The 17,471-nt window shown below is 50.4% G+C and overlaps 2 protein-coding genes across 2 annotated transcripts; one reads left to right on the forward strand and one right to left on the reverse strand.

Moving 5' to 3' along the window:
* The first annotated feature begins 2,020 nt into the window (after nt 1-2,020).
* LOC128903228 (olfactory receptor 49-like) lies at nt 2,021-6,071 on the forward strand. The gene is given in 4 exon segments (XM_054187240.1): nt 2,021-2,065; nt 4,970-5,573; nt 5,576-5,622; nt 5,625-6,071. Coding segments are annotated over 4 exon segments (1,143 nt in total).
* A 6,565-nt stretch (nt 6,072-12,636) lies between these two features.
* LOC128903222 (olfactory receptor 14I1-like) lies at nt 12,637-16,080 on the reverse strand. Its single transcript, XM_054187231.1, has 2 exons — nt 16,033-16,080; nt 12,637-13,584 (listed from the first exon to the last, which is right to left on the reverse strand). Exons 1-2 carry the CDS (start codon nt 16,054-16,056, stop codon nt 12,637-12,639), a joined length of 972 nt encoding a protein of 323 aa, XP_054043206.1. The 5' UTR covers nt 16,057-16,080.
* Nucleotides 16,081-17,471: the final 1,391 nt, after the last annotated feature.

The following is a 17,471-nucleotide window of genomic DNA, read 5'->3' on the forward strand; positions in this document are numbered from 1 at the left end:
CCTACGCAACATTCTGATGCTCTTCTTGCTCGGTGGCCGCAGCTCTTGCAGCTCACTGCTGCTCTGGGAGTGAACCTCACCAGTTTGGTTGGGTTTTGAGAGAAGGAGGACAGAATTTCTTGCCTGATGGGGTGCAAAAGGACTCTTGGGGCAGCACGGTGATGCCGGTGGTGCTGGGAAGGGACCGTGGAAGTTGTTAGAGGAGTGCTAGTCGTGCTTTGCTGGGAAAGATGTAACATATTTAGTGCAGCGCCTCACATCTCCCCTCTTCCTAGGTGTCCGCTGATTGTGCTGTATCTGTTCCCAACTTGCCTTCCTCACCTCCTCTTCCTTATGATTTCAGGTGCCTCAACATGGGCAGCCATTTTCAGGCAGGGCTCCCAAAACACCAGGACAGATCCCGTTTGGCCGAGGAGGAAGAGGGAGCATCTCTGGGGTGCTCTGGAGCATCTCTTTTGTTCCCCAGTTATCCCTGGGATACTAGGGGTCAAAATTTCCCCTTTTTCACACCAGCTTTTTGGGATTTTGGATTCTCTCCCTTCTCTTCTTGACTGCCTTCACCCCTGGTAGCGTTAGAGGGAAGGAGATGGCTCAGTTCTGGCAGGACAGTGACCAAATAATAACCGGTGCTGCTCTTGGCAGCACCCTCCATGAGAAATGGGCATTTGTAGGTGTCACACTTCATCTGCTCAAAGCCCCATCCAACCTGGTCTTGAACACCTCCAGGGATGGAGCCTCCAAAACTTCTCTGCGCAACCTGTTCTTTTCTGGGCTGCTCTCGATCCATTCTCTGCCGAGCCTCTGTTTGTGCTTGGGACGATGTCCTCTTGCAACTTGAAGCTTCAAACATTTTGGTGGTGTTATCCTCCTTGCTTGGCTTTCTCTTGTTTTAATATACTGATCTCTGGGGGATATTTTGTTCTGCATTTGTTTGCAAAGGCAATTGATGATAAAATTGGGGTGGGATGCTTTTAGAGGGACACGGGCGCGTGGTGCCAGTGTGGGTGCCCTGGGACCCTCTGCCCAGGCTGCAGCTGCAGCTTCCGAGGGGCTCTGCTCTCCAGCAGGTCCTCTGTGACAGTGGCCAGTCCCAGGCATGTGCTTCAGAGACACTGCGTCCTCTGGAGGTACCGCTGGGCACTGATGGTCAGACAGCGGAGCTCTGCCTAAAGAACAGACATTTTGGCTCGTGTATGAGCACAATCTCATCAACTAACACAAAATAACTTAAATAATTTAAATATCATGTCTGTGTTTTCCGATGAGATCAATACGAGGAGTTTTCAGGGTGTGCATTAATAGGAAGAGGAGAGCTATTGACCTTCCACTCTGTTTGCATCGTCAGTACTCTCTCGATCAGGCTGTGCATTTCATCTCCCTCATCTTTCATGTATTTCCACACCTCTTTAATAAATAGACCATGTCTGGAGTCACCTTTCCAGCAGCACATCTGAACAGAAGCACATGCGATTGCCCTCTAGATTTCCCCTGCCCTTCCTCTTTGATCACTTAGACACATCTCAACAATCCAGAAGATGCTTTGAGCTTCAGGGAGTCAAAAGCTTGTCTATATTCCAGGAATCTCTCTAATTCTGTCTGTAGCCCACTCTTTAATTGTGGTTACTTTTTAATTTACTTTCTGTGTAAAAGATTTCTTGCATGGTTCTGCCTTGTGGAAGGTGAACCTCATTGGTGGCAGATTGTACTTGGCACACAGTTGAGGAGTGGTTTATTTTAATCACAGAATCACAGACTCACAGAATGGTTGGGGTTGGAAGGGACCTTAAAGATCATCCTGTTCCAATTCACATTCACCCTTGGCTCTAATTAAGATCTGACCCACACTTCGACTCCAGATGAACTGTTCTGTCAAAAAAACCCAGCATTTTTCCTTTCACACTTGGGTTCTGAGAGGGACTCCCAGACATCTCGGCCACCTTTTTCCTCTACAGCACCGCTTGCTTCCAGGGACTGCTTCCCTGACTGAAGGAAGCTGTGGGTTCTCACTGGTGCCCCCCCAATGGCGGCAGCAGCTGAAGAAGTACATCCTGATCAACCTGTGCAGGTACAGTCTGGAGAGCCAGGCCGGACAAGGACTTAGAGCCTGTTTCGCCCAGTTGCCCCACATTGTTCCTTGACTCTTGCAGCATTGAGGCCTATGGTCAGCAGGACCCCGTGAGTCTTGTGCTGCCAGTGGGCGGGAGGGAGCCAGTCAGCCTTCTCCAGCCCATCAGTCTCTCTAGGAGGAGACCCAGGCCTGCCTTAGGCACTAATTCTCTCCAGCGCCTGGGCCGTGATCCTCATGGTCTCCCCATGGCAGGTACCCAGGCATGGGAGTGCAGGATGTTTGCAGCCCTGCTCCAGTTGCTGAACACAGACCCCGTAGCCTACTGTTGTGGTGTGGGCTGGGCTGGCCACTGACCACCTACTCACCCGTGGTTCCAGCTTGAAGCTCACTGCATTCCCATGCGAGAATGCACCCGCACAAAAGGCAGTTGGAAAGAGGCTCTAAGGAGAACCGGGCACAGGCTCGTGCAGGGCTCCATCAGAGCAGCCTGCTGACTAGAAACCTGTTTACACTTACACAGTGCCTTTTTCCCCTTTGCTCTCTTTTCCTGTTTTGTTGCCAAACAACTTTGTTGCTGATTCTGTTTTCCTTTAGACTCAAGAGGAGTTTTCCATGACTACAAACACCAGGAACTTAACTGAGTGCCTTAATTTCAGTATTACAAGTAACATACAGATTATGGTGCTGTAGGCATCCTAGTCAAGAGAAGGCTTAAAGGGAAATTGGAAGGAGACCATTGCAATGGCTCTGTGGGTCTGTCGAAGAGATGCTTCCAAAATGATCATAGAACCGTAGAATCCTTTAGGTGGGAAAAGGCCCTTAAGATCATCAAGTCCAACTCTTAACCTAACGCTGCCAAGTCCACCAGTTAATTTTGAAGGTGACTCATTTTGGCTAATCTTGGAGGTGGTTAATTTTGAAGGGGGTTGACTGAGCTCAATCCCTTGGTTTCAAGTCAATTCACTGTCTCAGACCGGCCTCTCCTCTCGTCGATGTGCATGATGAGACGGGAGAGTCCCTGGACCAGCCAGGGCATTAATGACCTAAGTGCTCTGGTTGCACACCGGCACAGGCTTGATGCCCAGCTACACCACCGTTAGAAATGGAACATAATTCACACAGCTTTTGCCAGAAATATCAGTTCCCAGCGGGCAGTCCAGAATGCCCATGCAAACTAGCAAGGCTGGAGAGGCATTTCTTGTGTCTGAAGAGAAGTGGGTTGGATCAATATTTTTCATGTCATTGGGTAAAAACACAGAGAAAAGCAGAATCCCTACAGAGCAAAATTCTGGTCTCCCATTTCAAGAAGGAGGAAGAAGCCTAAGAAAAGGGAAGGAAGGTTGACAAATGTAACAAGATGAATTTCACCAAGCATGATATTGGTTACTCTTGTCACACCCTCTCTGACCAGGTACCGAAATCATAGAAACATAGAATCATAGGGTTGGAAGGGACCTCTGTAGATCATCTAGTCCAACCCCCTGCCAGAGCAGGTTCGCCTAAAGCAGGTTGCATAGGAACACATCCAGGCAGGTTTGGAATGTCTCCAGAGATGGAGACTCCACCACCTCTCTGGGCAGCCTGTTCCAGGGCTCTGCCACCCTCAAAGTCAAAAAGTTCCTCCTCATGTTTAGGTGGAACTTCCTGTGCTCAAGTTTATGCCCATTACGTCTTGTCCCATCGCTGGGCACCGCTGAAAAGAGCCTGGCCCCATCCTCCTGACACCCACCCTTTCAGTATTTAGAAGTGTTGATGAGATCCCCCCTCAGCTGCCCTTTTTGCAGACTGAAGAGACCCAAATCCCTCAGCCTTTCTTCATAAGAGAGGTGTTCCAGTCCTCTAATCATCTTGGTAGCTCTCTGCTGCACCCTCTCCAGCAGTTCCCTGTCCCTCTTGAACCGGGGAGCCCAGACTGGACACAGTACTCCAGGTGTGGCCTCACCAGGGCAGAGTAGAGGGGGAGGATGACCTCCCTCCACCTGCTGGCCACACTCCTCTTGATACATCCCAGGATGCCATTGGCCTTTTTGACCACAAGGGCACATTGCTGGCTCATGGTCATCCTGTTGTCCACCAGGATTCCCAGGTCTCTTTCCACAGAGCTGCTCTCCAGCAGGTCAGCACCCAACCTGTCCTGGTGCATGGGGTTATTCCTCCCCAGGTGCAGCACCCTGCGCTTGCCCTGGTTGAATTTCATAAGGTTCCTCTTTGCCCAGATCTCCAGCCTGTCCAGGTCTCTCTGGATGGCGGCACGGCCTTCTGGTGTGTCAGCCACCCCCCCCCAGCTTTGTGTCATCAACGAACTTGCTGAGGGTGCACTCTATCCCCTCATCCATGTCATTGATGAATACATTGAAGAGGACTGGAATGGATCCTCACAACTGTACTATATCTTTCCTAAAGACCTTTTCTGTCATTCAAGCGTTGATAATCCTCCTTTTCAAACTGCTGCTGGTGGTTGATCTGCTCACTGTCGTGAGGAATGCAGTCATCATTGCCATCGTTTGGCTCCACCACTAATAACATGCCCCCATGTTTCCCATCCTCAGCACCTTGTCCTTCTTGGATACTTGGTTCACTTTGTTCATTGCCCCTCACATATTTGGCAGTCCCATGTTGGAGATTAAGGTGCCTCTGTGGCTGCTTACAAGTCCTAGAACAACTTCTCTGACTTCCTGGGCACAGATGAGTGTAACCTTTGCAATAGGTCTGAGTGAACTTGGAATTTCCCAGGAATGGGGTGAAATAGCTAACAGCCTCTTTAATCTCTTCTGTTCTGGAGAAAGAATCCTTTGTGGGGTTTGAAAAAGGTAGAAAGAAGACAACAAATTCTCTGAGGCCTCTAACAGAAATGTGAAACACAAAAACCAGGGTGTGAGCCATACTCTCTGTGTTATACAGGAAGACTGCAGGAAAGGAGAAAAAGCAGAAAAGGACAGAACTTTTCATCCAGACTGTGAAATTACCACACTTGGGTTTTTTGCCATGTTCCCATCTCGGCTGGGTGAACTGAAATTTAGCACGGGACCAGAAAATGCAACGGCAGTTACTGAGTTCATCCTAGAGGGTTTTTCAGGTCTTGATCAAAGACTACAGCTGTTTCCCTCACTGGTCCTTCTGATCATATACCTGACAACAGTGACGGGGAACGCAACCATCATGTTCCTTGTATGTCTGGATCACCACCTGCAAACCCCCAAGTACTTTTTCATCAGCAATCTGTCCTTCCTGGAAATCTGGTTTACATCCTCCACAAGCACCAAATTGCTTGTGATCCTGGGTTCTGGTAGGAGAACAATCTCACTAAGCAGCTGCTTTGCCCAATCCTATTTCTGTTTTGCCCTGGGCAGTACAGAGTTTGTTCTACTTGTTGTCATGTCCTTTGACCGCTCCGTTGCCATCTGCCTGCCTTTGCGTTATGCTGCCATCATGAAGCCTCAGCTCTGCATCCACCTGGTCGTTGCTGCTTGGGTCATGGGCACCACACTCTTGAGTTACCGCCTGGTCCCCTCTACAAGCTGACTTTCTGGGGCTCGAACAAGATTCACCTTTTCTTTTTTGCGACAGCTCCCCCTTGTTCAAATTGTCCTGCTCTGACACCAGCCTGCTTTGGAAAATGGACTCTATTTTATCATCATTTGTCATGCTGGGTTCCTTCTGTTTAACTCTGGCATTTTACACAGGCATCCTTTTCTGTATTCTACACCTTCCAGGAGCCTCTGTGAGGAAAAAAGCTTTCACTACATGTTCTTCCCATCTCACCGCCTTGGCCATTGCCTATGGGAGCTGCATTGCTCTCTATGTGCATCCTTCAGAACACGTTTCCTTGGAGGCAAACAGAAGGGTAGCTTTGCTAAACATTGTCCTCTACCCATTCTTAAATCCTTTCATCTACAGTCTTAGAAACAAGACCGTGATACTGGCCCTGAATGAAGCCATTGCCCATGCAACAGTAAAGCTTTTCGCCTTATCACAATGCATTTCTGGACAGCAATTCCCATGATCTGCCATCAGATGTTAAATCATACCATTGCATATGTATGTCATCTCCAAATACAGATGCCTCATGAGATGTATGTTTTGGTTGGATTGTGTTAGGTTAGCTCACCTGCACGCACAAAGAAGGCACTAACAATGGCAGGAGGAGGAACTCAGTTAATACCCTGCCCCAGCTGCTCCCAGACCCATCATGGGAGAACCACCTGGAACCCATCTCCAGAAATCAAGAAGAGCACAAAGGCACAGTGGCAGATGGGAACCCAAATTACAGGCTCCCAAGGAATGAACACCTTGTCCCACTTATTATGGGAAGTTTAGGGGAGGACACGACCAGTGCAGTCTGTCCTGTCCTCTCATTAAACTTAATTTCTACCTCTTTTCCATGTGAGTGAATCTTCTGTGTGAATGTGTGAGCACAGTGGTGTGAGTGCAGCAGCTGGAGCAGGACCAGGAGGTCAGACAGCCCCTATGCCATCAGTGCCAGAACCTGAGAGACTGGAGTGCCTGGACTTGAGTTCATGTGCGTGTGTGTACCAGCATCTGCAATGGAGCTGTGGCCTCAGGGACTCATATGTCCAGGTGGCTCCAACTGGGTAGGCTGGTATCCAGGGGCTGAGGGTCCGAGCCCAGCTTCTGGAGGGATCCACTCTCTACAGGTATATATATAGAATGGAATGGAACAGAGTAGAATAGAATAGAATAGAATAGAATAGAATAGAATAGAATAGAATAGAATCGTTCAGTTGGAAGGGACCTACAATGATGATTTAGTCCAAATACCTGAGCACTTCAGGGCTGACCAGAAGAAAAATCATGTTATTAAGGGCGTTGTCCAAATGCCTCTTAAACACCAATGGGCCTCTTAAACACTTAAACACAAGGCATCGACCATGTCTCTAGGAAGCCTGTTCCAGTGTTTGACCACCCTTTTGGGAAAGAATTGCTTCCTTATGTCCAGTCTAAACCTCTCCTGGCAAAGCGTCCCATGCGTCCTACCACTGGGTATGAGGAAGAAGAGCTCAGCACCTCCCTCTCTACTTCCCCTCCTCAGGACACTGCAGAGAGCAATGAGGTCGCCCCTCAGCCTTCTTTTCTCTAAACTGAACAAACCCAGAGTGCTCAGCTGCTCCTCACAGGACGTGCCTTCCAGCCCTTTCCCCAGCTTTGTGGCCCTCCTCTGGACACATTTGGGTACCTTCACAGCCTTCTTACATTGTGGGGCCCAGAACTGCACACAGAGCTCAAGGTTGAGGTCGCACCAGCGCTCAATACAGTGGGATAACCACCAGCTGCTTATGCTGTGTGTGACGCACCCCAGGATGCAGTTTGCCCCCGTGGCTGCCAGGGCACACTGCTGACTCCCATCCAGCCTGCTGTCGACCAGCGCCCCCAGATCCCTTTCTGCAGGGCTGCTTTCTAGCCACTCCTCTCCCAGTCTATATTGTGTCCAGCGTTATTTCATCCCAGGTGCAGAATGCGGCATTTGTTCTTCTTAAGCATGGTGGGAGTTACCTCCTTTGGGTCATGGATACAGGTGTTAAACTGAACAGGGCCCAGGAGAGCTTCGTGTGCTGCCCCACAGTATGTCCCAGTGGCCTCCAGGTAGGGTATGACCCCTTCACCATTGCTCTCCCGGCCTCGTCATCCAACTGGTGTTTTACCATCCCTTTGTCTGCCCTTCCAGACTGTACTGTCCTAACTTGAGTACAAGAGAGATCATGTCAAAAATCTTGCTGAAGTTGAAGTGAACGGCATCCACTCTTCTCCCCTCATGCACAAATGATGTTACTCCATGATGAAGGCAGTCAGACTGGTGAACCATGATTTACCCTTTGAAAGTCCAGGCTGGCTCCTTTTGGACGGGGTCTTCTCTTTTAGGCACCCAGGAATATCGCCCAAGAGATATTGATGGTTTACTCCTCACCAAACTGAGCTTGTACAGCCTGTAGTTCCCGGGGTTGCACTTTTGGTTTCTTTCAGAGTTGGGTGCAACATTGGCTTGTCCTCTCTCACAAGAGACCTTCACCAAGCCCATGACGTTTCAAGAAGGATATTCCACAGAAATCTCAATCTTCCCCTGGAACTTCATTACCACTATTCTGCCTGTTATACAGTGTACTTAATTTCTCTAATCTTTCATATGTTTTCACCTGTCCTGATACAATGACCATCTCTAAAGTCATCTTTTCCGTGCAGACTGTCTAGACAAGGGCCTTTTCTACTATACTCCCGTTTTCTCCTTCTCTTACTCTTTGTCCATTCAGGTTCCTGTCACCCATCCAGCTGCTGCTTTGAGTTTCACGTAGTTAAAAGTTTGCCTGTCCTTCAGTCTAATTAGCTCCTGTAGCCAACTCTTTATACCTCTCTGTTTGTACCTATTTCTCATAAGATTATCCCTCGTAGAAAAGCAGCCTCATTAGAGGCAGCTTGTACTTAGCATATGGCTGCAGAGGGTGTTTTAGTGTTTATCAAATATGATTATTCTTTACTTTGCTTTGCTTGCAAAGAGGAGAAACCCTTCTGTGCCCGGGCGCAGCCAGGTCTCTAAGGGGATCAGGTGGGAGCTGGTGCAATGGAGCTGTAACATCCAGCTGCAGAGACCAGTGGAGAAGTCTGATGGAAGGACACTGATGTAAATCCCAACTGGGCAATGACAAACATGGTGGGGCTGTGGGGGTGAGGAGCAAGGATGTCCACACAGTGTCACCTCAAGGGACTGCTTTTCCTAGCCATCCAGACCTCTGGATCAATATCAATTGCAGAATACTTCTATCATCTCTTCTCTAGACTGAAAAATAAATTTAAAATAATAATAATAATAATAATAATAATAATAATAATAATAATAATAATAATAATAATAATAAATTATTAGGTTCTCTTTGAAATCTTCCTTCTTAACTACACTATGAAAAAACTCGAATTAGCTGAGGAAGTCTTGAAGACTTGAAGGAAATTGAAGGAAGAGAAATAGGTCTTTAGGGCTTTCTGTACTTTAATGAGCCCCATGGCGTATTTAGCTCTGAGTCCACGAACCTCAGATACTGAGAGAAGATTGAAAAAACTGTTCAAGAAATCAGAATGAAAACTCAAGTACCTGGAAGCATTAATGGGCCCCACTGAGGGCCACTGCTGACAAAGTCTCCCCATGGACTCGTTAGAGGAGATAGCTGGAGGCTGGGATTGCAGGAAGGCAAAGGCACTGTGCAGGTGGCTGTAATGCGGAGAAAACTGTTGCTTTGTTTGATGAAGCAGAAAGGCCAAACCTGACCCTCAGGCCCTGGGAAGGCAGATCCTGCCCTCAGGAGGGGCTCAGGGCTCTTCCTGGGGGTAGTGGGGTGTGAGGGTGAGCAAGGCCAAGTGTAGGGGGGCTGTGCAACACCTCCCAGCTTCCCCATGCAATGGTGAAGAAGAACCCAAGTCCAGAGCCTCAAAATAAAGTTTCTTGTGGTAGGCCTTGGTGGCAGAGGCAAGTGCCATAGCCAAGGGGACAAAGACCTTGGTGCTGTTGGGCTTTTTAGCCTGGCCAGAGCCCTGGGCCATCTCTACTGCAGAGTGACCATCACTGTCCCATGCCTGCCCCTCTTTCCTTGCAGGCTGCAGGCACCCATGATGCTTTCCTGATGTCTCTCCACTCTCACCGGCTGTTCCTTGAAACACAAAGCCATGGGCTAATACAGACTCAATCCAGGTGACCTCTTGCACCACAGTGCAACCCTTTGAGTGAGATTTCTTTTACCTCACATGCAGTCGGAACCTTCCAAGCTGCACTTTGCTGAGGTTTCCATCTCTTCTCAGTACCAGGAAAAGCTCCACCATCTCTGAAGCCACCCTTCAAGCAGGTGCAGGCTACTGCTAGAGAGCCCTGGGCCTTCACTTCAAAAGGTACAGAAGCCCAGCTGAATGGGAGCACCTGGCTACACTGGTTTCAGAACACAAAAGGTGAGATGCAGGGAGCTGTCATTCGACTCAGCTCCATCTCGCCTTGGCAGAGGCTTATTGATCCCTATCTATGCAGAGACAACTTGGGGGGAGCTGTGGAGATGGCTCAGCCTGGGTGGTCTCAACACTGCATTACAGTAAGAACTGAAACCAAATGGTGCCTTTAACAAACAAAATGCCCTGAGTCAAGTCCCACCATTATTCAGTGAGTTTGAGACCAGACATCACAAAATAAACATTGCTATCTGAGGGGCCATCAAACCACCAGAGATAATCATCCCAGATAGTGTAATCCATTCAAGCACAGTCCCGGAAAAAGGATATTTAAGTCCAAAGTTTTGGGGAGAAAAGTGTGGGGGGATCTTCCAAAGATACAGCTGGCCTGTAGGAGATTCTGCCCCCCCTTGTCCAGGACACTGTGCAAGGTAACATCCCGGGAGTGGCCTTACCTGAGAGAGAGGGTAAGTGATTTATAATGTACATATGATGTCTAGCATCTAAGATCGTGATTTGTGCATTCATTAAGGTATTCATATCTAGTGCGCTGGTGGTTTGTGTTGTTACTTTTTGGGATCACTTGTTAGGTGGTAATAGCGTATTCTGTGAATTGTTTTGTTCTTTTCCCCTTAAATTGCAATAGTGCAGTCTTTCATTGTACCCATAAGAACTTGCAGTAGGGGCGTATCGGACCTGTGAGTGAAGTCCAAATAAATTGTTAATTTGAACCTCTCAGTGAAGTCTTCTCTCCGTCACACCAGCTCCCTCAGCTTCCCCACGCAGGCCCCAAACCCCATCCTGGCCAACATCCTTTGGAGCTTCTCCAGTTCCTCCTCCTTCCTTCAGAACAGAGAGCCCCGCACACAGACACACGACACACGAGACACAGACACGAGTCCAGATGTGGCCACACCAGTGCTGCGTCAAGGGGGATTATAAGTGCCTTGTCTGGGTGGCCATGTGCCCCCTAATGCAGCCCTGTGTGCAGCTAGTCCAGTTCACGGTCCGCATGTACCACTGGCTAAAGTTGCATCCCTCGTAATGCCCAGGCCATTCTCCTCGGGGTCAGTCCTCGGCCAGTCAGGTCATGGCATGCCCTCATCTGTGGGGTGATCCTGCCCCCAGGAAAGGTCTGGCCACTTCTCCTTGTAAAACTATGGGAGTTTTCCATTTGCTGAATCGCAGAGTTTTTCAGGGTCCCCCAGGAATGAAGCTCCGTTGGGCCAGTCGTTAATGTGTGCGTGCAGATGGCTCTCCCTGACATGTGCTGCCTCTGACAAGATAGCAGCATGAGGAATTGCAGGACACTACAGATAATAAAAGGAGGCACTTGATCAATGCCATTGTTCACCAAGGTACACATTCCCATGGTGAGAAGTTTGGAAACACCAAATGAAAGTGCAAAGGAGGGCAAACTAGGACCATGGAGGAAAGAGGAAATAGAGGTGGGCTATTTGCATGGAAGGGTACAAGGATGGTCAAGGGGAAGAACTTGTGATTGGGAAAAGAGTGAAAAGGAAATGGTGGAGCAATGGAAAAGATCAGGGATGTTTGGTGGTACATGCCAAGCAGCGCTGCATCTGAGCAACTCTGCCCAGAGTGGGACAAGAAAGTTCCAGATCATCTGACCAGACTTTGTGATTGACTTCAATGGTCACCAGCAACCTGACTGATTTCCCTCCCCTCATGAAGGAAAGATCCATGGTGGATTGAAATGCAGAATCGTTCATGCTGGAAGGAAGCTGAGGAGATCTCTAGACCACCCTCCTGCTCACAGCAGGCTCAGCTATGGGGTCAGACCAGGTTGCTCAGGGCTTCCTTCATTTTGGACTTGAAAAGCTCCAAGGATGGAGATGACACAAGCTCTCTGGGAAATCCTCTCCAGTGTTTGCCTGTCTTGGCATGGAGAAAGTTTTACTCATTTGTTTCGGCTGATGCCATTGGCCCTCATCCTTCCATCAGGCACAATAGTGAAGAGCCTGGAGGCATTTTCATGGTGACAGCCAAGAAGATGTGGGAAGGCTGTTATTAGGTCTCCCCAAAGCCTTCTCTTCTCCAGGCTTTGCACCTTTGCAGCAAAGCTGGCCAAAGGAAGATTCCATACTGTAGCCATCATGGTCAGCGTATAAACGGGGGTTGGCTGGGGGGCAGTGATCCAAGATCGCTGCTTTGGACAGGCTGGGCAATCATTCATTGGGTGACGAGAGCAATTTGTGTGGCATCAATTATTTTGTATATTCTTTTGTCCGTTATTAATATTATTATTTTCCTCTTATGTTATTTGTCTATTAATCTGTCTTTACCTCAAGCCACAAGATTTGTTTTATCCTTTTTCTCCCTCACTTCCTTATGCTACTTGTTGTTGCAGGGGGATGTAAAGTGAGTAAATGGCTGTGTTTTCCTAGTTGTTGGCCAGGGTTGAACCACGAAAACGTGGGAGATCCTGTTTTATTGAAGAGCAGTTATCTGACAGGCCGCATCTGACACAGTGTTGTGCAAGAGTCAGACACAGCCTAAGAGAAGTAGACACAGAAATATATCAATAAGTAGGACTATCACAAGAGTAAAAAGCATACTCTGGCCTAAGATAAACGCTGTGAAATGTGCAGAGAAAGAGAGGCATGTTATTGTCAGGGAAAGAGCGTCCCATGGGCCAGTTTCCACAGGGCATCCTTGAGCTCCTGGTTCCTCATGCTGTAGATGAGGGCGTTCACTGCTGGAGGCACCACTGAGTACAGCACTGAAACCACAAGGTCCATTACGGGGGAGGAGATGGAGGGGGGCTTGAGGTAGGCAAACATGGCAGTGCTGACAAACAGGGACACAACGGCCAGGTGAGGGAGGCATGTGGAGAAGGCTTTGTGCCGTCCCTGCTCTGAGGGGATCCTCAGCACGGCCCTGAAGATCTTCATGTAGGACACCACAATGAACAGAAAACACCCAAAGGCTAAACAGGAACTAACCACCAGAAGCCCAGCTTCCCTGAGGTAGGAGTCTGAGCAGGAGAGCTTGAGGATCTGGGGGATTTCACGGAAGAACTGGTCCACAGCATTGCCCTGGCACAGGGGTAGGGAAAATGTATTGGCCGTGTGCAGCAGAGCATAGAGAAACCCACTGCCCCAGGCAGCTGCTGCCATGTGGACACAAGCTCTGCTGCCCAGGAGGGTCCCGTAGTGCAGGGGTTTGCAGATGGCCACATAGCGGTCATAGGACATGACAGTGAGGAGAGAAAACTCTGCTCTGACCAAGAAGGCAAACAGAAAGACTTGGGCAATGCATACTGCATAGGAAACCGTCCTGGTGTCCCAAAGGGAATTGGCCATGGATTGGGGAACAGTGATGGAGAGGGAGCCCAGGTCAAGAACAGAGAGGTTGAGGAGGAAGAAGTACATGGGGGTGTGGAGGCGGTGGTCACAGGCGATGGTGGTGATGATGAGGCCGTTGGCCAGGAGGGCAGCCAGGTAGATGCCCAGGAAGAGCCCAAAGTGCAAGAGCTGCAGCTCCCGTGTGTCTGCAAATGCCAGGAGGAGGAACTGGGTGATGGAGCTGTTGTTCGACATTTGCTGTCTCTGGGCAACCTGCTCAAGCAGGAAAACACAGTAAGTTAGGGGAGACTTCTCTAAGCAAAATCAAATCCTTTTCCCATGGACTCTGCCCCTGCTGCACACACCCCTGTTCATTTTGCAGGAGACCTTCCTCAGCTCCATGGCTGGAGCTCTGGTCGGTGCTGGCTGAATGTGGCGGGAGGAGCAGGGCCTCTGCCTGCCCGCTGCCGAGGAGTCCACGCTGCTCTGCAGCAGTGCGTTCATGGGACGGTGGAGTCAGGGACCAACCCTGGTGTTCTACTTTGATGAAAGCACTTCTAATGCAGAAGGGCCTGTCAGCATCAGCACTCTCTGTGCTAAGGAACTAAGATTCCAGAAGGCAGTTTGAGAAGTCTGAGGTTCTTTACAGCTCCCCAGATCTCACCTGGGGAGTTTTCTTGCATGTCAAAAACACTCAGCATTTCTGGCACACTCAAGGAGAACAGAGTGAGTCCTGTAAAGCAGGATGATTGCCTGTGGCTTAGAGCAGAGTTGGGGAACGTGGTTTGTCCATCCATCTTATTCCCAGCTGACAAGCCCTTGCAGCCTCATGAGAGGGAGGGTCATCACACTCATATGTTGCAACCAGACACTGCTGAGAGCAGAGGGATCTACCTCAGACCATGAAATGTCTCACCCTTTCTGAAGGTCTCGGCACCCACTTCTAGCCAAGGACACGCAGGGCTCCTTTCACCAACCCAACCACATTTCTTCAGCCACAGAGTCTCTGTGTTTCTCCGTGGGGCTTTCAGATAACACAGTGGTGCTACGGGACAGCTTTCAGTCCTGGAGGGCAGCTCACAGCTTGGATGGATGCCCAAAGGAGAAGCCCATTGTCCTAATTTTTGCACCTCAGTAAGAGAAAATTGACTCATTCCCCAGCCCCACAGACTGCATTGCCCACAGCCCCACAGCTTAGAGGAAAGCTGGGACACTTATTTCCATGGACAAACTACAGGAATGGATGAACAAGATCAGTGTGGGACTCTGCAGCTGAAATTCCCCTCCCCGGGGAGGCTGACGGTGATAAAATATAAGTTTAAACAGATGTGTGGATAAAGCAGGAAAAATACCGTGAGGGCCTGGCTGAGAGAGGCCAGGGCAGAGGCAGCCAAGCCCTCAGGACAGCGTTACCCTCACCCAGCTGTGCATGCCACCTCCCGGACAGTGAGAAGGCAGGACAGTTGCCCTCGTCCCGATTGCTGATCACCAGAAATGGGCACGTGGCAGAAGGGATGCCCTTCGCCTCTTCTGCTGCTCTGCTGGACAGAAAGGTGACTCCCACCTGAGAACCCATGGCAGTGAGGTCCAAGGGCTGGGCTGGGTTGCTCAAGGAAGACATCTGCACTGCGGGGGTGGCTGGGAGGTGCCGATATCTCCCCTACAACAGGGCTTCCTTGAGCAGTTCCCTCCTCCCCTGCCCATCTCTGCTGCCTGGAGCTCTCCCTGCCAGGAGCTGTTTCCCTGGCCCCTCGTCTCTTCCCTCCAGTGCTCCCAGACCCCAGCCCAGCCCCTCTGTGCCCAGCTCTGCCCTGCAGCCTCTCTGTGTGTGCAGGGGCTAAAGAGCAGGTCCCAGAAACCCTGAGGAGACTGGAAAGGGGATGCTGGTCCTGTCTGTATCCCCCCAAAAAAACCTGAAAAACTGGAAACTAAACACAGACCCAGAAAAGCTCCCAATCTATACAGTGATCTCTCATTTGAGTTTGCAATTGAAAAGTCGCCTTGAAAATGTGCCACTGCCCACCCAGCCAACAAGATGAGAGATCTCAAAAGAGGGACACTTCCCTTCCAGGGAACTCCATCTTGAAAAGTCCTCTCCGGGATGCCTGGAGGTGATCTTGAGCTGTGAGCAGCCCTGACACACGCAGCGTACTCTCAACAGCAGGTGCCTCCCCTACCCGTGGTTGCTCCTTCCACCCACAGCTTCTCCCCACAGTTGCCGTGGGAAGCTCCCCAGGCAGGCTGAGAGCTGACCCTGGCAGGAGATATGTCCCTGCCCCAGCACATAGCCCATGGGGTGCAGGGACCGTGCTCTGAAGGACAGCCCTGGGCACCCCCGGCTGCACACCCAGCTTCACAGCCCTTGGGCTGTTCATGGAAGAAGGCAGCCGTCATGCCCTGTGCCTTTGATGGTGCCACAGGAAAGCCCTGCTCGCCAGCATGTCCTCCTAAAACACAACACAGGAGTTGTGAGAGTGCTCCTGAAAGGTCCCATGGGCTGTGGGATGTGCCAGCTTTTGGAGATCTCTGCAGGAACTACAGCCGCTTTGCTTTATGAAGATTTCTCCCCCTATTAACTCTCAGGATCCTCCCTCTCCAGGCTGCCTTTAACCTAATGCTGCCTCCCTCCTCTCCTCTTGCTGCCTGCAGGCAGTGCCCTCAGCCCTGCTGCGCTTGGCAGAGGAGCTGCTCCTGGGCAGAGCTGTCTCTCTGCAGCGCGGCCCGCTTGCCGTGAGCTCCCTCCATCCCAGGAGCCCAGCCCAGCTCAGCAGAAGACCGGGCATAACTCTCTCTGCCTCCTCCCCATCCTCCCCGACTCCCACAAGGTGGCCCTGGGGCTCCAGGGCTGACAGCTCCTGAAAGGCAGCAGGGTCTCTCCTGGGGAACAGGATTCAAAGCAAACTGAAGTAATCACCAACGGTCCCTCTCTAAACACTGGCCAGACTGATTCCTGCAGTGGGAATTGCTCTACCAGGATGTGTGCATCTACGGGAGGTGCCAATGCTCCCATCTCAAAACCCCCACTCCTCTCCCATTGTCAGGCAGGGCACGTAGGCAGTAACAGGCAGGGGATCATTTCCACCTGTGCAGGACGGGGGTTGAGCCAAGCCAATGTAGGCACCTCAGCTCTCAGCAGCATTCCCCAGGCTGGAGGGGCACTCAGCTTCTCCAGTGCATCCCACAGACCCACAGGAGGTGGGGTTCCTCTTGCCTCAGCTCAGCTGCACAAAATCGGTGTGAGCTCTTTATCTGAGCTGCCATGTTAAAAATGGAGATAGAGGCCAGGGGGGACCTTTTCTGATGCAAACACAGGGTGACATTTGAGGTGGCTCAGGACAGGTGCGGGGCACTGCAAGCTCTAATGGAGCAGTTGTGAGAGACAGGGCAGCATCTGGGGGCATCGTCCTGGATGATGGTGGGGAATCCCTTCGGCCAACTGAAATGACAGAAGATGATCACGTTTAGGACAACTCAACCTGTCCCGCCTCAGTATGCTTAGGGCAGCCGACGGAGGTATTCATCTGCCCAGATGGAGTCACGTGCCACAGGGGGAGCTCAGCCTGTGTTTCTCTTCTCCTTCACTTGTATTTCCTACATCTCCACCAAGTGGAACCAAAGTTTTCCCATGGACATCCCTACGTTGCCTAGCCTAGCCCAGGGCAGCTGCTCAACTTAGTGGTCAAATGCAGGCCCGTGGCACTACCTCAGATGCCAAAGCTGCCCAGCACAAATGCGAGGCATATCACAGCAGGGTCTCCACTCCTGTGCCAACACTTCCAAATGCTGCTGATTCTTCTTGCCTTTATCTTTCATTCCCCTCTTTGATAACACAATCAAGGAACAGGTGAACAATTTTCACAGTGTATCTGGATCAATGTCCATAACCAAGGACGTTCTCAGCAGCTCCTTGTCCTTCCTGGAGATCAGCTTGACCTCCACCACACCACAGACAGAAAAGCCCTCTCTTGTCAGGGCTGCAAAGGCAAGCCCTGTTTCTCTCTTGCCTCGGGAAGAGCACAGTTTTCTAACTTTGTGGGCCCCTACTTTCACCCTTACATTGCCACCTGCCATCCAGACCAGCACGTCTCTGCTCTGAAGGAAAGTCTGTCGTGGTTTTAGACAAATTGGCCAATGGCTGGCGACTGATGATGCCCCCCAGC

The sequence above is a fragment of the Rissa tridactyla genome, unplaced genomic scaffold, assembly GCF_028500815.1.
Source record: "Rissa tridactyla isolate bRisTri1 unplaced genomic scaffold, bRisTri1.patW.cur.20221130 scaffold_108, whole genome shotgun sequence".
NCBI lineage: Eukaryota > Metazoa > Chordata > Aves > Charadriiformes > Laridae > Rissa > Rissa tridactyla.

Excerpts from the sequence above, each read along its gene's own strand:
- LOC128903222 (XM_054187231.1), bottom strand. The coding sequence starts at position 16,056 with ATGGAGGGAGCTCACGGCAAGCGG. Across the intron at positions 13,585-16,032 it reads AGGGAGCTCACGGCAAGCGG|GTTGCCCAGAGACAGCAAAT; the intron begins GCCGCGCTGCAG and ends CTGCTTGAGCAG.